The sequence below is a fragment of the Sus scrofa genome, chromosome 7, assembly GCF_054392235.1.
Source record: "Sus scrofa isolate SSC_HxYL_T2T_F1_AM1 chromosome 7, Sscrofa_HxYL_maternal_Yorkshire_Landrace_v2.0, whole genome shotgun sequence".
NCBI classification, from domain to species: Eukaryota; Metazoa; Chordata; class Mammalia; order Artiodactyla; family Suidae; genus Sus; species Sus scrofa.
In genome coordinates, this window is record NC_139389.1 from 21,848,265 (window position 1) to 21,860,513 (window position 12,249).

Below are 12,249 nucleotides of genomic sequence, written 5' to 3' on the forward strand. Positions count from 1 at the left end.
GAAATAAAATTGAATATGTCATAAAAACACTCCCTACAAGTAAAAGTTCAGGACCAGAGGGTTTCACAGGAGAATTCTACCAAACATACAAAGAGGAAATTATACCCATCCTCCATAAACTTTTTCAATAGGTTGAAGAAGAAGGAACACTCCCAAAGATATTCTATGATGCCACCATCACCCTAATTCCAAAACCAGACAAAGATACCACCAAACAAGAACTATTGACCAATATTTTGATGAGTTCAGACACAAAAATTCTCAACAAAATTTTAGCCAACTGAATCCAAAAACATACAAAAAAGATCGTACACCACAACCCGGTAGAATTCATCCCAGGTTCACAAGGATGGTTCAACATACACAAATCAATCAACATCATACACCACGTTAACAAAAGAAAACTCAAAAACCACATGATCATCTCAATAGATGCAGAAAAAGCATTTGACAAAGTCCAACATCCATTCATGATCAAAACTCTTACCAAAGTGGGCATAGAGGGAACATACCTTAACATAATCAAAGCCATTCATGACAAACCCACAGCAAATAGAATACTCAATGGAAAAAAGCCAAAAGCCTTCCCACTAAAATCTGGAACAAGACAAGGATGCCCACTCTCACCACTGTTATTCAATGTAGTACTGGAAGTCCTAGCCACAGCAATCAGACAAACAAAAGAAATAAAAGGCATCCAAATAAGAAGGGAAGAGGTAAAACTGTCACTGCATGCAGATGACATGATACTATAGGAAACCCTAAGGACTCAACCCAAAAACTACTTGAATTGATCAACAAATTCAGCAAAGTAGCAGGATATAAGATTAACATTCAGAAATCAGTCGCATTTCGGTATACGAACAATAAAATATTAGAAAAGGAATACAAAAATACAATACCTTTTAAAACTGTACCCCAAAACATCAAATACCTCCTGACCAAGGAAGTAAAGGACTTATATGCTGAGAACTATAAAACATTAATCAAGGAAATTAAAGAGGATGTAAAGAAATGGAAAGACATTCTGTGGTCCTGGGTTGGAAAAATTCATATTGTAAAAATGGACATACTACCCAAAGCAATCTACAGATTTAATGCAATCCCTATCAAATTACCCAGGACACATTTCACATAACTAGAACAAACAACCCAAAAGTTTACATGGAACCGCCAAAGCAATTCTGAGGAACAAAAACCAAGCAGGAGGTTTAACTCTCCCAGGCTTCAGGCAATATTACAAAGCCACAGTCATCAAGACAGTGTGGTAGTGGTACCAAAGCAGACATATAGACCAATGGAACAGAATAGAAAACCCAGAAATAAACCCAGACACCTACGGTCAATGAATCTTTGACAAAGAAGGTAAGAACATAAAATGAGGAAAAGACAGTCTTTTCAGCAAGCATTGCCGGGAAACCTGGACAGCTGCATGCAAATCAATGAAACTGGAACACACCCTCACACCATGCATGAAAATAAACTCAAAATGGCTGAAAGACTTCAATATAGGACAAGACACCATCAAACTCCTGGAAGGGAACATAGGCAAAACATTCTCTGACATCAACCTTATGAATATTTTCTCAGGTCAGTCTCCCAAAGCAACAGAATTAAAAGCAAAAATAACCAAATGGGACGCAACCAAGCTGACAAGCTTTTGCACAGCAAAGGAAACTAAAAAGAAGACACAAAGACAACTTACAGAATGGGAGAAAATAGTTTCAAATGATGCAACTGACAAGGGCTTAATCTCCAAAATACGCAAGCAACTTATGCAACTCAACAGCAAAAAAACAACAACCCAATTGAAAAATGGGCAAAAGACCTGAATAGACATTTCTCCAAGGAAGATGTGCAGATGGTCAATAAGCACATGAAAAAATGCTCAACATCCCCGATTATTAGAGAAATGCAAATCAAAACTACCATGAGATACCACCTCACGCCAGTTAGAATGGCCATCCTTAATAAGTCCACAAATAGCAAGTGCTAGACGGGGTATAGAGAAAAGGGAACCCTCCTGCACTGTTGGTGGGAATGTAAGCTGGTACAACCACTATGGAGAACTGTATGGAAGTACCTCAGAAAACTATACATAGAACTACCATATGACCCAGCAATCCCACTCTTGGGCATATATCCGGACAAAACTCTCCTTAAAAAAGACACAGGCACCCACATGTTCACTGCAGCTCTATTCACAATAGCCAGGACATGGAAACAACCAAAACGTCCATTGACAGATGTATGGATCAGGAAGATGTGGTTATATATACACAATGGAATACTACTCAGCCATAAAAAAGAACAAAATAATGTGATTAACAGCAACGTAGATGGAACTAGAGACTCTCATACTGAGTGAAGTCCAAACGAGAAAGACAAATACCATATGATATCACTTATATCTGGAATCTAACATACGGCACAAAGGAACCTTTCCACAGAAAAGAAAACCATGGACTTGGAGAATAGACTTGTGGTTTCCAAGGGGGATGGGAAGGGAGTAGGATGGACTGGGAGCCTGGGGCTAATAGATGCAAACTATTGCTTTTGGAATGGATTAGCACTGGGATCCTGCTCTGTAGCCCTGGGAACTAGGTCTAGTCACTTATGATGGAGCATGATAATGTGAGAAAAAAGAATGTATACATGTATGTGTAACTGGGTCACCATGCTGTACAGTAGGAAAAAAAATGTATTGGAGAAATAACAATAAAAGTTTTTTTAAAAAGAGCGTCAAAAGGTGCAACTTCCAGTTATAAGATTAAAAACTACCATTGACATGACATACAAAATGTTAAATATAATTAATACTGTCATATGTCATAAATGATATTTATTAAGAGAGTAAATTAAAGAGTTCTCACCACAAGGACAAAAAAGTTTTCTCTTTCCTTAATTTTGTACTTATATTAAATGATGGATGTATACTAAATTTATTATGATAATCATCTCATGATGCATGTACATCAAATCATTACACTCTAATGCTTAAACTTATACAGTGCTATATATCAAATATATCTCAATAAAACGGTAAGAGAGAGAAAAATGGCTACCATCACAAAGGCAAATGATAACAAGAGGTGGTGACAATGTGAAGTAAGTGGAACACTGTGCGCTGTCGATTGGAATGTAAGTTGGTAAGCCACTATGGACATATTGTGGAGATTTTTCAATAAAAAATTTTTTGGAGTCACTTATTTGCTTTTTTTCTTAAATGATTTTTACTTTTTCCATTACATTCGGTTTACAGTGTTCTGTCAATTTTCTACTATACAGCAAAGTGAAACAGTCATATATATATATATATATATATATATTCATATATACTAGTCATATATATATATAGTCATATATACTAGTCATATATATATATATATATATATTCTTTTTCTCACATAATCCTCCATCATGCTTCATCACAAGTGACTAGATAAATTTCCCAGTGCTATACAGCAGGATCTCATTGCTTATCCATTCCAAATACAATAGTTTGCAACTAGTAACCCCAGATTCCCAGTCCATCCCACTCCCTCCTCCTCCCCCTTGGCAACCACAAGTCTATTCTCCTAGTCCATGAGTTTCTTTTCTGTGGAGAGGTTCAACTGTGCCATATAGTAGATTCCAGATATAAGTGATATCATATGGTATTTGTCTTTCTCTTCCTGACTTACTTCACTTAGTATGAGAGTCTCCAGTTCCATTCATGTTGCTGCTAATCACATTATTTTGTTGTTTTTAATGGCTGAGTTGTATTCCATGTGTATATATACCACATCTTCTTAATCCGTTCATCTGTCGAGGGATATTTAGGCTGTTTACATGCCTTGGCTGTTGTGAATAGTGCTGCAATGAACATAGGGGTGCAAGTGTCTTTTTCAAGGAGGGTTTGAGATTTTTCAAAATTTTTTTTTATTTATTTATTTTGCTTTTTAGGGTGGCACGCATGTCATATGGAGGTTCCCAGGCTAGGGGTCAAATCAGAGCTACAGCTGCCAGCCTATGCCACAGCCACAGCAACGCAGGACCCAAGCAGCATCTGTGACCTACACCACAGCTCACAGCAATACTAGATCCTTAACCCACTGAGTGAGGCCGGGGATCAAACACGCAACCTCATGGTTCCTGGTTGGGTTCGTTTCTGCTGTGCCACGATGGGAACTCCTCAAAAATTTCATAAAAGAGACTACCTATATTACCCAGAAATCTAAATTCAGGGCTTATCCCCAAAAACGAAATCACGATCTCCAAGAGATATCAGCACTACCATGTTCAAGGCAGCGGACCTCACAATAGCCAAGATACAGAAACAACTCAAGTGTTCAGAGAAATGAATGGATAAAGAAGATATGGTATACAAACATAGCCAAAGGAATACTATTCAACCATGAGAAACAAAGAAATACAGCCCTTTGTGATAACAGAGATGGACCCTGAGAGCATTTTGCTAAGTGAAATAAGTCCGAAGAGAAAGACAAATACTATATGATGATCTCAAATATCTGGGGAATCTAGAAAACCTGAACTTGTAGAAACAGAGAGAAGAATGGCGGGAGAAATAGGGAGATACTGGGCAAAGGGTACAAACTTCCAGTTATAAAATGAATAAATTCTGGAGATTGAATGTACAGTATGGTGATTATAGTTAAATATACTAGATTACACACTGGAAAGTTGCTAAGAGAGTAGATGTCTTAAATGCTGTCACCACAAAAAAGGGTAAATATTTGACATAGTGGAAGTGTTATCCAACACACTATGTGGTAAATATTTTGCACCATATAGGTACGTCAAATCAGTTTCTGCTCTTTGAACCTGCTCAATGTTACATGTTATTGAAATCTCAGTAAATCTGGGAAACAATAAGTAAGAACAAGATTTATCATTCATTTCTTTCAGTCTACTTATTACTCCTCTCCTAAGGCTAGATTTTTACTACTGTTTAGACCAAAAGCCCTCTACATAGTGTAATAAATGAAAGTATTCTCTAGGTTTGGCCTATGTGCAAGCACAGACCACTCTTGATCCAAAGTCCAATTCAGAGCCTGAAAGAATGGCGCATGTAAATCTTCGAAATTATGTGTATCTATCACAAGAGCAAAAGGAGTATAATTTGTTCCATGGAACTCTTTACTGCAGCAAAATTCTATCCGTTTTCCTTTTATTATGACTTTCAGGAATAAATAGTTGCCACATTTACTTCTGTATATTTGTACTTATCTCAGAGAACACTGGAATTACACCATTTATACACCTATAAGTTCTAAGTCGCATGAACTGGAGGAAACATTTTTTTTTCTACTAGTCATCCTCAAGAAAGAGTTAAGATATTGACCTACAAGAGATTGCATGTGGAGTACGTGCCTCGTGCATGTGTATATCCATGTGTGTAATAACATATTAATATATATGTTATTTCAAGCCAAATACAAACCATAATGTAACATGTTGTGGAGGAATATGAAGAGAAATAATTTGGGGGAGTATAAGAGGCTCTCTCCAAGACAGGAAATCAATCCGTAGAGAGGTTCATCTCATGCTAAAAATGACGCGTTGTGGCCTTGATGCTCCCTTTAAGTACATTAAAACAAGAAGAGTTGTCATTGCTATAAATTAATAAAGAAACTTTCCAAAGAGAATCTTGCAGGCCTATTGTACAATCTCCAAATGTTTGAAATAGGGACTTAAAAATATTTGGCAAACACTGTAACTTGCTAACACAGAATCAGCAGTGGGCTCCTGAAAAAGGCTTTGACACCCGTGACATCCCATCAGTCATGAGCAGCCCCAATAACCTATTCACTGCAAATGCTGAGAATGCTTCATTGACAATAAATCTACAGGTATAACAACTGAAGGGCCTCACTCTCAAATCAATAAAATGGAGATTCAAACACAATAGAAAAAAAAAATCAATGAATCCAAGAGCTCGTTCTTTGAAAGGGTTAACAAAATTGACAAACCTCTAGCCAGACTCACCAAGAAGCGAGAGAGAACCCAAATAAACAAAATAAGAAATGAAAAAGGAGAAATCTCTACAGATACTGCAGAAATACCAAAAAAAAAACCACATAAGAATACTATGAACAATTATATGCCAACCAATTTGACAACCTAGAAGAAATGGACAAATTCCTAGAGACATACAGCCCACCCAAACTGAATCAAGAAGAAATAGATCATTTGGAGTTCCCATCGTGGTGCAGCAGAAATGGATCTGACTAGGAACCATGAGGTTGCAGGTTCCATCCCTGGCCTTACTCAGCGGGTTAAGAATCCAGCATTGCCGTGAGCTGTGGAGTAGGTCACAGTGGCGGCTCAGATCTGGCATTGCTGTGGCTCTAGCATAGGCCGGCAGCAACAGCACTGATTAGACCCCTAGCCTTGGAACCTCCATATGTCATGGGTGTGGCCCTTAAAAAAAAAATTTGAAAAATTTGAACAGACCAACCACTAGAAATGAAATTGAATATGTACTTTGCAAAACTATGGCCTTTATAATGGATAAGCAATGAGATTCTGCTGTATAGCACTGGGAACTATAACTAGTCACTTATGATGGAGCATGATAATGGGAGAAAAAAGAATGTATACGTATATGTGTGACTGGGTCACTACTCTGTACAGTAGAAAATTGACAGAACACTGTAGACAAGCTATAATGGAAAAGATAAAAATCACTATAAAATTTAAAAAGAAAGAAACTTCATACATAATTTTTAAAAAAACCACTCCTTCTTAAACTTTTCCAAAAGGACACTTCCAAAGACTTTCTATGATGCCACCATCACCCCAATGCCAAAACCAGATAAAGATATTACCAAAAAAGAAAATTATAGGCCAATAGCTTTGATGAATACAGATGTAAAAAGTCTCAACAAAATTGTTGTCAACTGAATGCAAAAACGTATAAAAAAGATCATACACCACCAACAAGCGGGATTCATCCCAAGTTCACAAGTGTGGTTCAATATACACAAATCAATCAGCATCATACACCACATTAACAAATAAAAGTCAAATGATCATCTCAATAGTTGCAGAAAAAGCTTTTGACAAAATCCAACATCCGTCAATGGTAAAAACTCATACCAAAGTGCACATACAGGGAATATACCTTAACCTCATAAAAGGTATATTTCTATGTTATGGAAAACCCACAGCCAATATCATACTCAACAGAGAAAAGCTGAAATCTTTCACACTAAAGTCTGGAACAAGGCAACGATGCCCACTCTCACTACTTTTACTCAACATAGGAGTGGAAGTCCTAGCCACAGCAATCAGACAAACAAAAGAAATAAAATAGATCCACACTGGAAGAAAAGGGCTAAAACTGTCGCTCTATGCAAATAACATGATACTGTATATAGAAAACCCCAAAGAATCCATAGAAAAACTACTTCAACTAATCAACAAATTCTGCAGACTGGAAGGATATAAGATTAACATTCAGAGATCAATTGCATTTCTGTATATTCAACAACAAAATTCTAGAAAAGGAATATAAAAATACAATACATTTTAAGAATCACACCCCAAAAAATTAAATACTCAGGAATAAACCTGACCAAGGAGGTAAAAGACTTATATGCTGAGAACTATAAAACATTAATCAAGGAAATTAAAGAGGATTCAAAGAAATGGAAAGATATTCCATGCTCCTGGATTGAAAGAATTAATATTGTTAAAATGGCCGCACTACCAAAAGCAATCTACAGATTCAATGAGATCCCTATCAAATTACCCAGGACACTTTTCACAGAACTAGAACAAACAACCCTAAAATTTATATGGAACCATAAAAACCCAGAATTGCCAGAGCAATCCTGAAGAACAAAAACCATGCAGGAGGCCTAACTCTCCCAGACTTCAGACAATACTACAAAGCCACAGTAATCAAGGCAGTGTGCTACTGGTACAAAATCAGACCTACAGACCAATGGAACAGAAGAGAGAGCCCAAAGATAAACCCAGACACCTATGGTCAATTCATCTTTGACAAAGGAGGCAAGGATATAAAATGGGAAAAAAGACAGCCTCTTCAGCAAGCGGTGCTGGGAAAACTCAACAGCTGCATGTATATCAATGAAACTAGAACACACACTCACACCATGCAAAAAAAAGAACTCAAAATGGCTTACAGACTTAAATGTAAGACAAGACACCATAAAACTCCTAGAAGAGAACCTAGGCAAAACATTCTCTGACATCAACCTTACAAATGTTTTCTTAGGTCAGTCTCCCAAGGCAATAGAAATAAAAACAAAAATAAACCAATGGGACCTAAACTAACTTACGAGCTTTTGCACAGCAAGGGAAACCATTAAAAAAAAAAAAAAAAAAAAAAAGACAACACACAGAACCAAAGACAATAGTATCAAACGATGCAACCAATAAGGGCTTAATCTCCAAATCTCATACAACTCAACGGCAAAAAAACAAAGAACCCAGGGGAAAATGGGCAGCAGACCTAAATAGACATTTCTCCAAAGAGGACATACGGATGAGCAACAGGCACATGAAAAAGTGCTCAACTTCACTAATTAGTAGAGAAAGGCAAATCAAAATTACAATGAAGTACCACCGGTTAGAATGGTCATCATTAATAAGTCTACAAATGGAGTTCCCATTGTGGCTCAGAAAAAATGCATCTGACCAGTATCCATGAGGATGTGGGTTCGATCCAGGCCTCGCTCAGTGGATCAAGGATCTGGCATTGCCATGAGCTGCGGTATAGGTCACACGGGCGGCTCAGATCCTGTGTTGGTGTGGCTGTGGGGTAGGCCGTCAGCTGCAGCTCTGATTTGACTCCTAGCCTAGGGACTGCCATAATCCCCAGGTGCTTCCCTAAAAAAAATTTTTTTAAATAATAAGTCTACAAATAACAAATAGTGGAGAAGGTGTGGAGAAAAGGGAACCCTCCTACATTGTGGATGGGAATGTAAACTGGTACAGCTACTATGCAAAACATTATGGAGGTTCCTCAGAAAACTAAATATAGAACTACTGTATGATCCACCAATCCCAATCCTGGGCTTAAACCAGAACAAAACTCTCATTCAAAAAGACAGGTGCACCCTTATGTTCATTGCAACACTATTCACAATAGCCAGGACATAGAAATAACCTAAATGTCCATCAACAAATGAATGGATTCAGAAGATGTGGTACATATACACAAGGCAATACTACTCAGCAATAAAAAAAAATAATAATAAAAAAGTAATGCCATTTACAGCAACATGGACGCAACTAGATATTCTTATACCAGCTGAAGTTCAGAAAGAAAATGACAAATACCATATGATATCACTTATACGTGGAATCTAAAATATGGCACAGATGAACCTATCGACAGAACAGAAACAGACTCACAGATATGGAGAGCTGACTTCTGGTTGCCGGTGTGGGGGGAAGGAGTGGGATGGACTGGGAGTATAGGGTAGATACAAACTATGGCATTTGGAGTGGATAAGCAATGAGGTCCTGATGCATAGCACAGGGTACTATATCCAATCACTGTGATAGAACATGATAGAAGATAATATGAGAAAAGAGAAAGTATATGTACAGCTGGGACATTCTGCTCTAGAGCAGAAACTGACATCACATTGTAAATCAACAATGATAAAAATTAAAATAATAATAATAATAAATATAAGAGTCCCCTGATGGCCTAGTGGTTAAGGATTTGGCTTTGTCATTGCTGTGGCTAAGGTTTGATGCATGCCTCAGGAACTTCCATGTGCAGTGGGCCTGGCCTCAATAATAAAAATAATAACAACAACAACAATAAAAATAATAGTAAATATAAATAAGATGTTGTACATCTCTAGGAATTGGAATGAATCCATGAACTTAGATTCTGAAAACTCACTGTTGAAAGAGAATTGAAGTAAAGAAAGTCCCATCAGAATTTCCGGCTCAATTTTCAATGACACATGGGCCACACATACATCCAAAGAGCTCTGACAATCAAAGTCCTTTCATTAAATTGTCTTCCTCAACCCGTCATCTGGAGACAGAATCCTTCCAAAGCACCCTCCTCATTGCTCCCTTCACTTCCTTGTTGCGCAATGTATATATCAGGGGATTGATCATGGGGGTAATGATGGTGTAGAAGAGAGAGATGAACTTGGCCTGATCCTGGGAGTCATTGCTGCTGGGATGAAGATATGCATAGAGGGCTGAGCCATAGAACAAGGAGACCACTATCAGGTGGGATCCACAAGTCCCAAATGCTTTTCTCTGCCCTGCAGAAGACTTTATTCTTAAGACGGCCCTCACAATCTGACTACAGGAGAACATGATTACTGCAACAGGTATAAAAAGAGTGATGACACTGACAAAGAAGATCTCAGACTCATTCACAGTGGTGTCAACACAGGCAAGCTTGAGCAAAGGAGGGACCTCACAAAAGAAGTAGTCTAATTCATTTCTCCCACAGAGTGGTAAAAGGAAGATGAGCACTGTCTGTATTAAGGAGTCAGCAAAACCAATGATCCATGAAGCAGAAGCCATCAGGGCACAGAGACGGGGGTGCATGATTACTGTGTAGTGAAGGGGCTTGCAAACAGCTGCATAGCGGTCAAGTGCCATAACTCCTAGGAGGATGCATTCTGTACCTCCCAACCCCAAAGAGATGTAGAGCTGAACCACACAACCACCAAAGGAGATGGATTTGTCTGATCCTCTGAGATTAACCAGGAGCTGGGGGACAATGCTGGTAGTATAGCACAGGTCCACAAAGCTTAGGTTGGAGAGGAAAAAGTACATAGGGGTGTGAAGATGTGAATCCATGTGGGACAATGCAATGATAGCTGTGTTTGCTAGCAAAGTGAAGACGTAGAAGATCAAAAGAACCACAAAGAGGACCTGCTCCAGTTGAGGCCTGTCAGAGAAACCCAGCAGGATAAATCCAGTGAAAGAACTTCCATTTCTCTGTTCCATCCTGTGTTAGCACATGGTTCCTAACAAGAAAAAGCATTTAGTTATTTTGAAAGGGTACCTTGAAAAAGGGTGGGGGTATGGGAGGAAGTGAACCTATCTCGTTAAAAGACAAGACCATGGGAAAGCATAAGCAGATATTTGGGGAAAAAAGGATGTGCTTATTGGGACTGACATATCTTATCCCAATTTAGTTGTACGTTATCACAAAAACATTGATATTTTATATACGAAAAATCAACAATGGTTTTTGCATCGATCATACGTATAAAAGGACTGCTTCAGATCGAGTTTAATAGGACTTAAAAGTACTCTAAGAATATATGTACTCTTTAGAGAAACTGGGAATAAGGAGAAATAGGGAGACTGATCAGAAAGAGTAAGAAAAACAGCTCGACAAGGGGAGAGAGCCCTTAATAGGTATCTTAAATAGGTATCTCATAATCCTACACAATGGAATTTGCACAAACATCACATGTAACTGAACACAAGAAAATCTCTAAAATGCATTCGGTAATAGGATTTTATGGCCTAGAATGTGCCTATACAAAGGATTAAATTACTTTCAACATATCGCTAAGAGGGCTACACAGAAACATTTTAGCAGAACTGCCCATCTTCTCTCCTAATATATTTGTGAATGCTACCTTGGGCTTCTGGACGGGAGTAAAGCAGTTAAATCCTCAGGTAAAGCCTGAAAATATTACCATTCCATTAGAGTGTTTAACTATTGCCCTCAAGATACCAAAATTACTCTCCCAATTTAACAAGGACTCCAAAAATTCACTGGCTGTGCATACTCAGTTGTCCAAAATCCAAGGAGCAACACTTACCTCTTCTTTCTGTTGATTTCACTTCACATGTTACCAACAACTAGAGCGACCGCAATTCCCAAAGTAGGTAGGATTATTCACTAGCAACATTCTGATCAACATAGACATTTTCAAAGTTGTCCAATTGTGCAACCTATTACAAAGTGTAATGTTTTACATCACTCCTTATGATAAACAATTAAATTGATAAATACATAGAGATAATAACAGATACCTAGTCAGTGCAATGACAGGGCAAAGATAGAACACAAAAATAAAAGTCATACAAGGAAAGGCATAAGGATATTTTGGATATTATAAAAATCTAAGAACTTCCAGCTACCTTTTGTTAATTTTATTTATTTATTTATTTTTGTCTTTTTATGGCCGCACCCACAGCATATGGAAGTTCCCAGGCTAGGGGTCGAATCGGGGCCTACCTGCCGGCCTATTGCCAGAACCACATCAACTCGGGATC

The 12,249-nt window shown here is 37.9% G+C and overlaps 1 protein-coding gene across 1 annotated transcript; it reads right to left on the reverse strand.

Moving 5' to 3' along the window:
• Nucleotides 1–10,023: 10,023 nt before the first annotated feature.
• Nucleotides 10,024–10,962, reverse strand: LOC146401251 (olfactory receptor 2B8-like). Its single transcript, XM_084967739.1, has one exon. The coding sequence runs from the start codon at nucleotides 10,960–10,962 to the stop codon at nucleotides 10,024–10,026; it is 939 nt and encodes a 312-aa protein (XP_084823865.1).
• Between the last annotated feature and the right edge of the window lie 1,287 nt (nucleotides 10,963–12,249).

What these genes read in the sequence shown, in the direction of transcription:
- LOC146401251 (XM_084967739.1), bottom strand. Translation starts at nt 10,962, where the DNA reads ATGGAACAGAGAAATGGAAGTTCTTTCACTGGATTTATCCTGCTGGGT.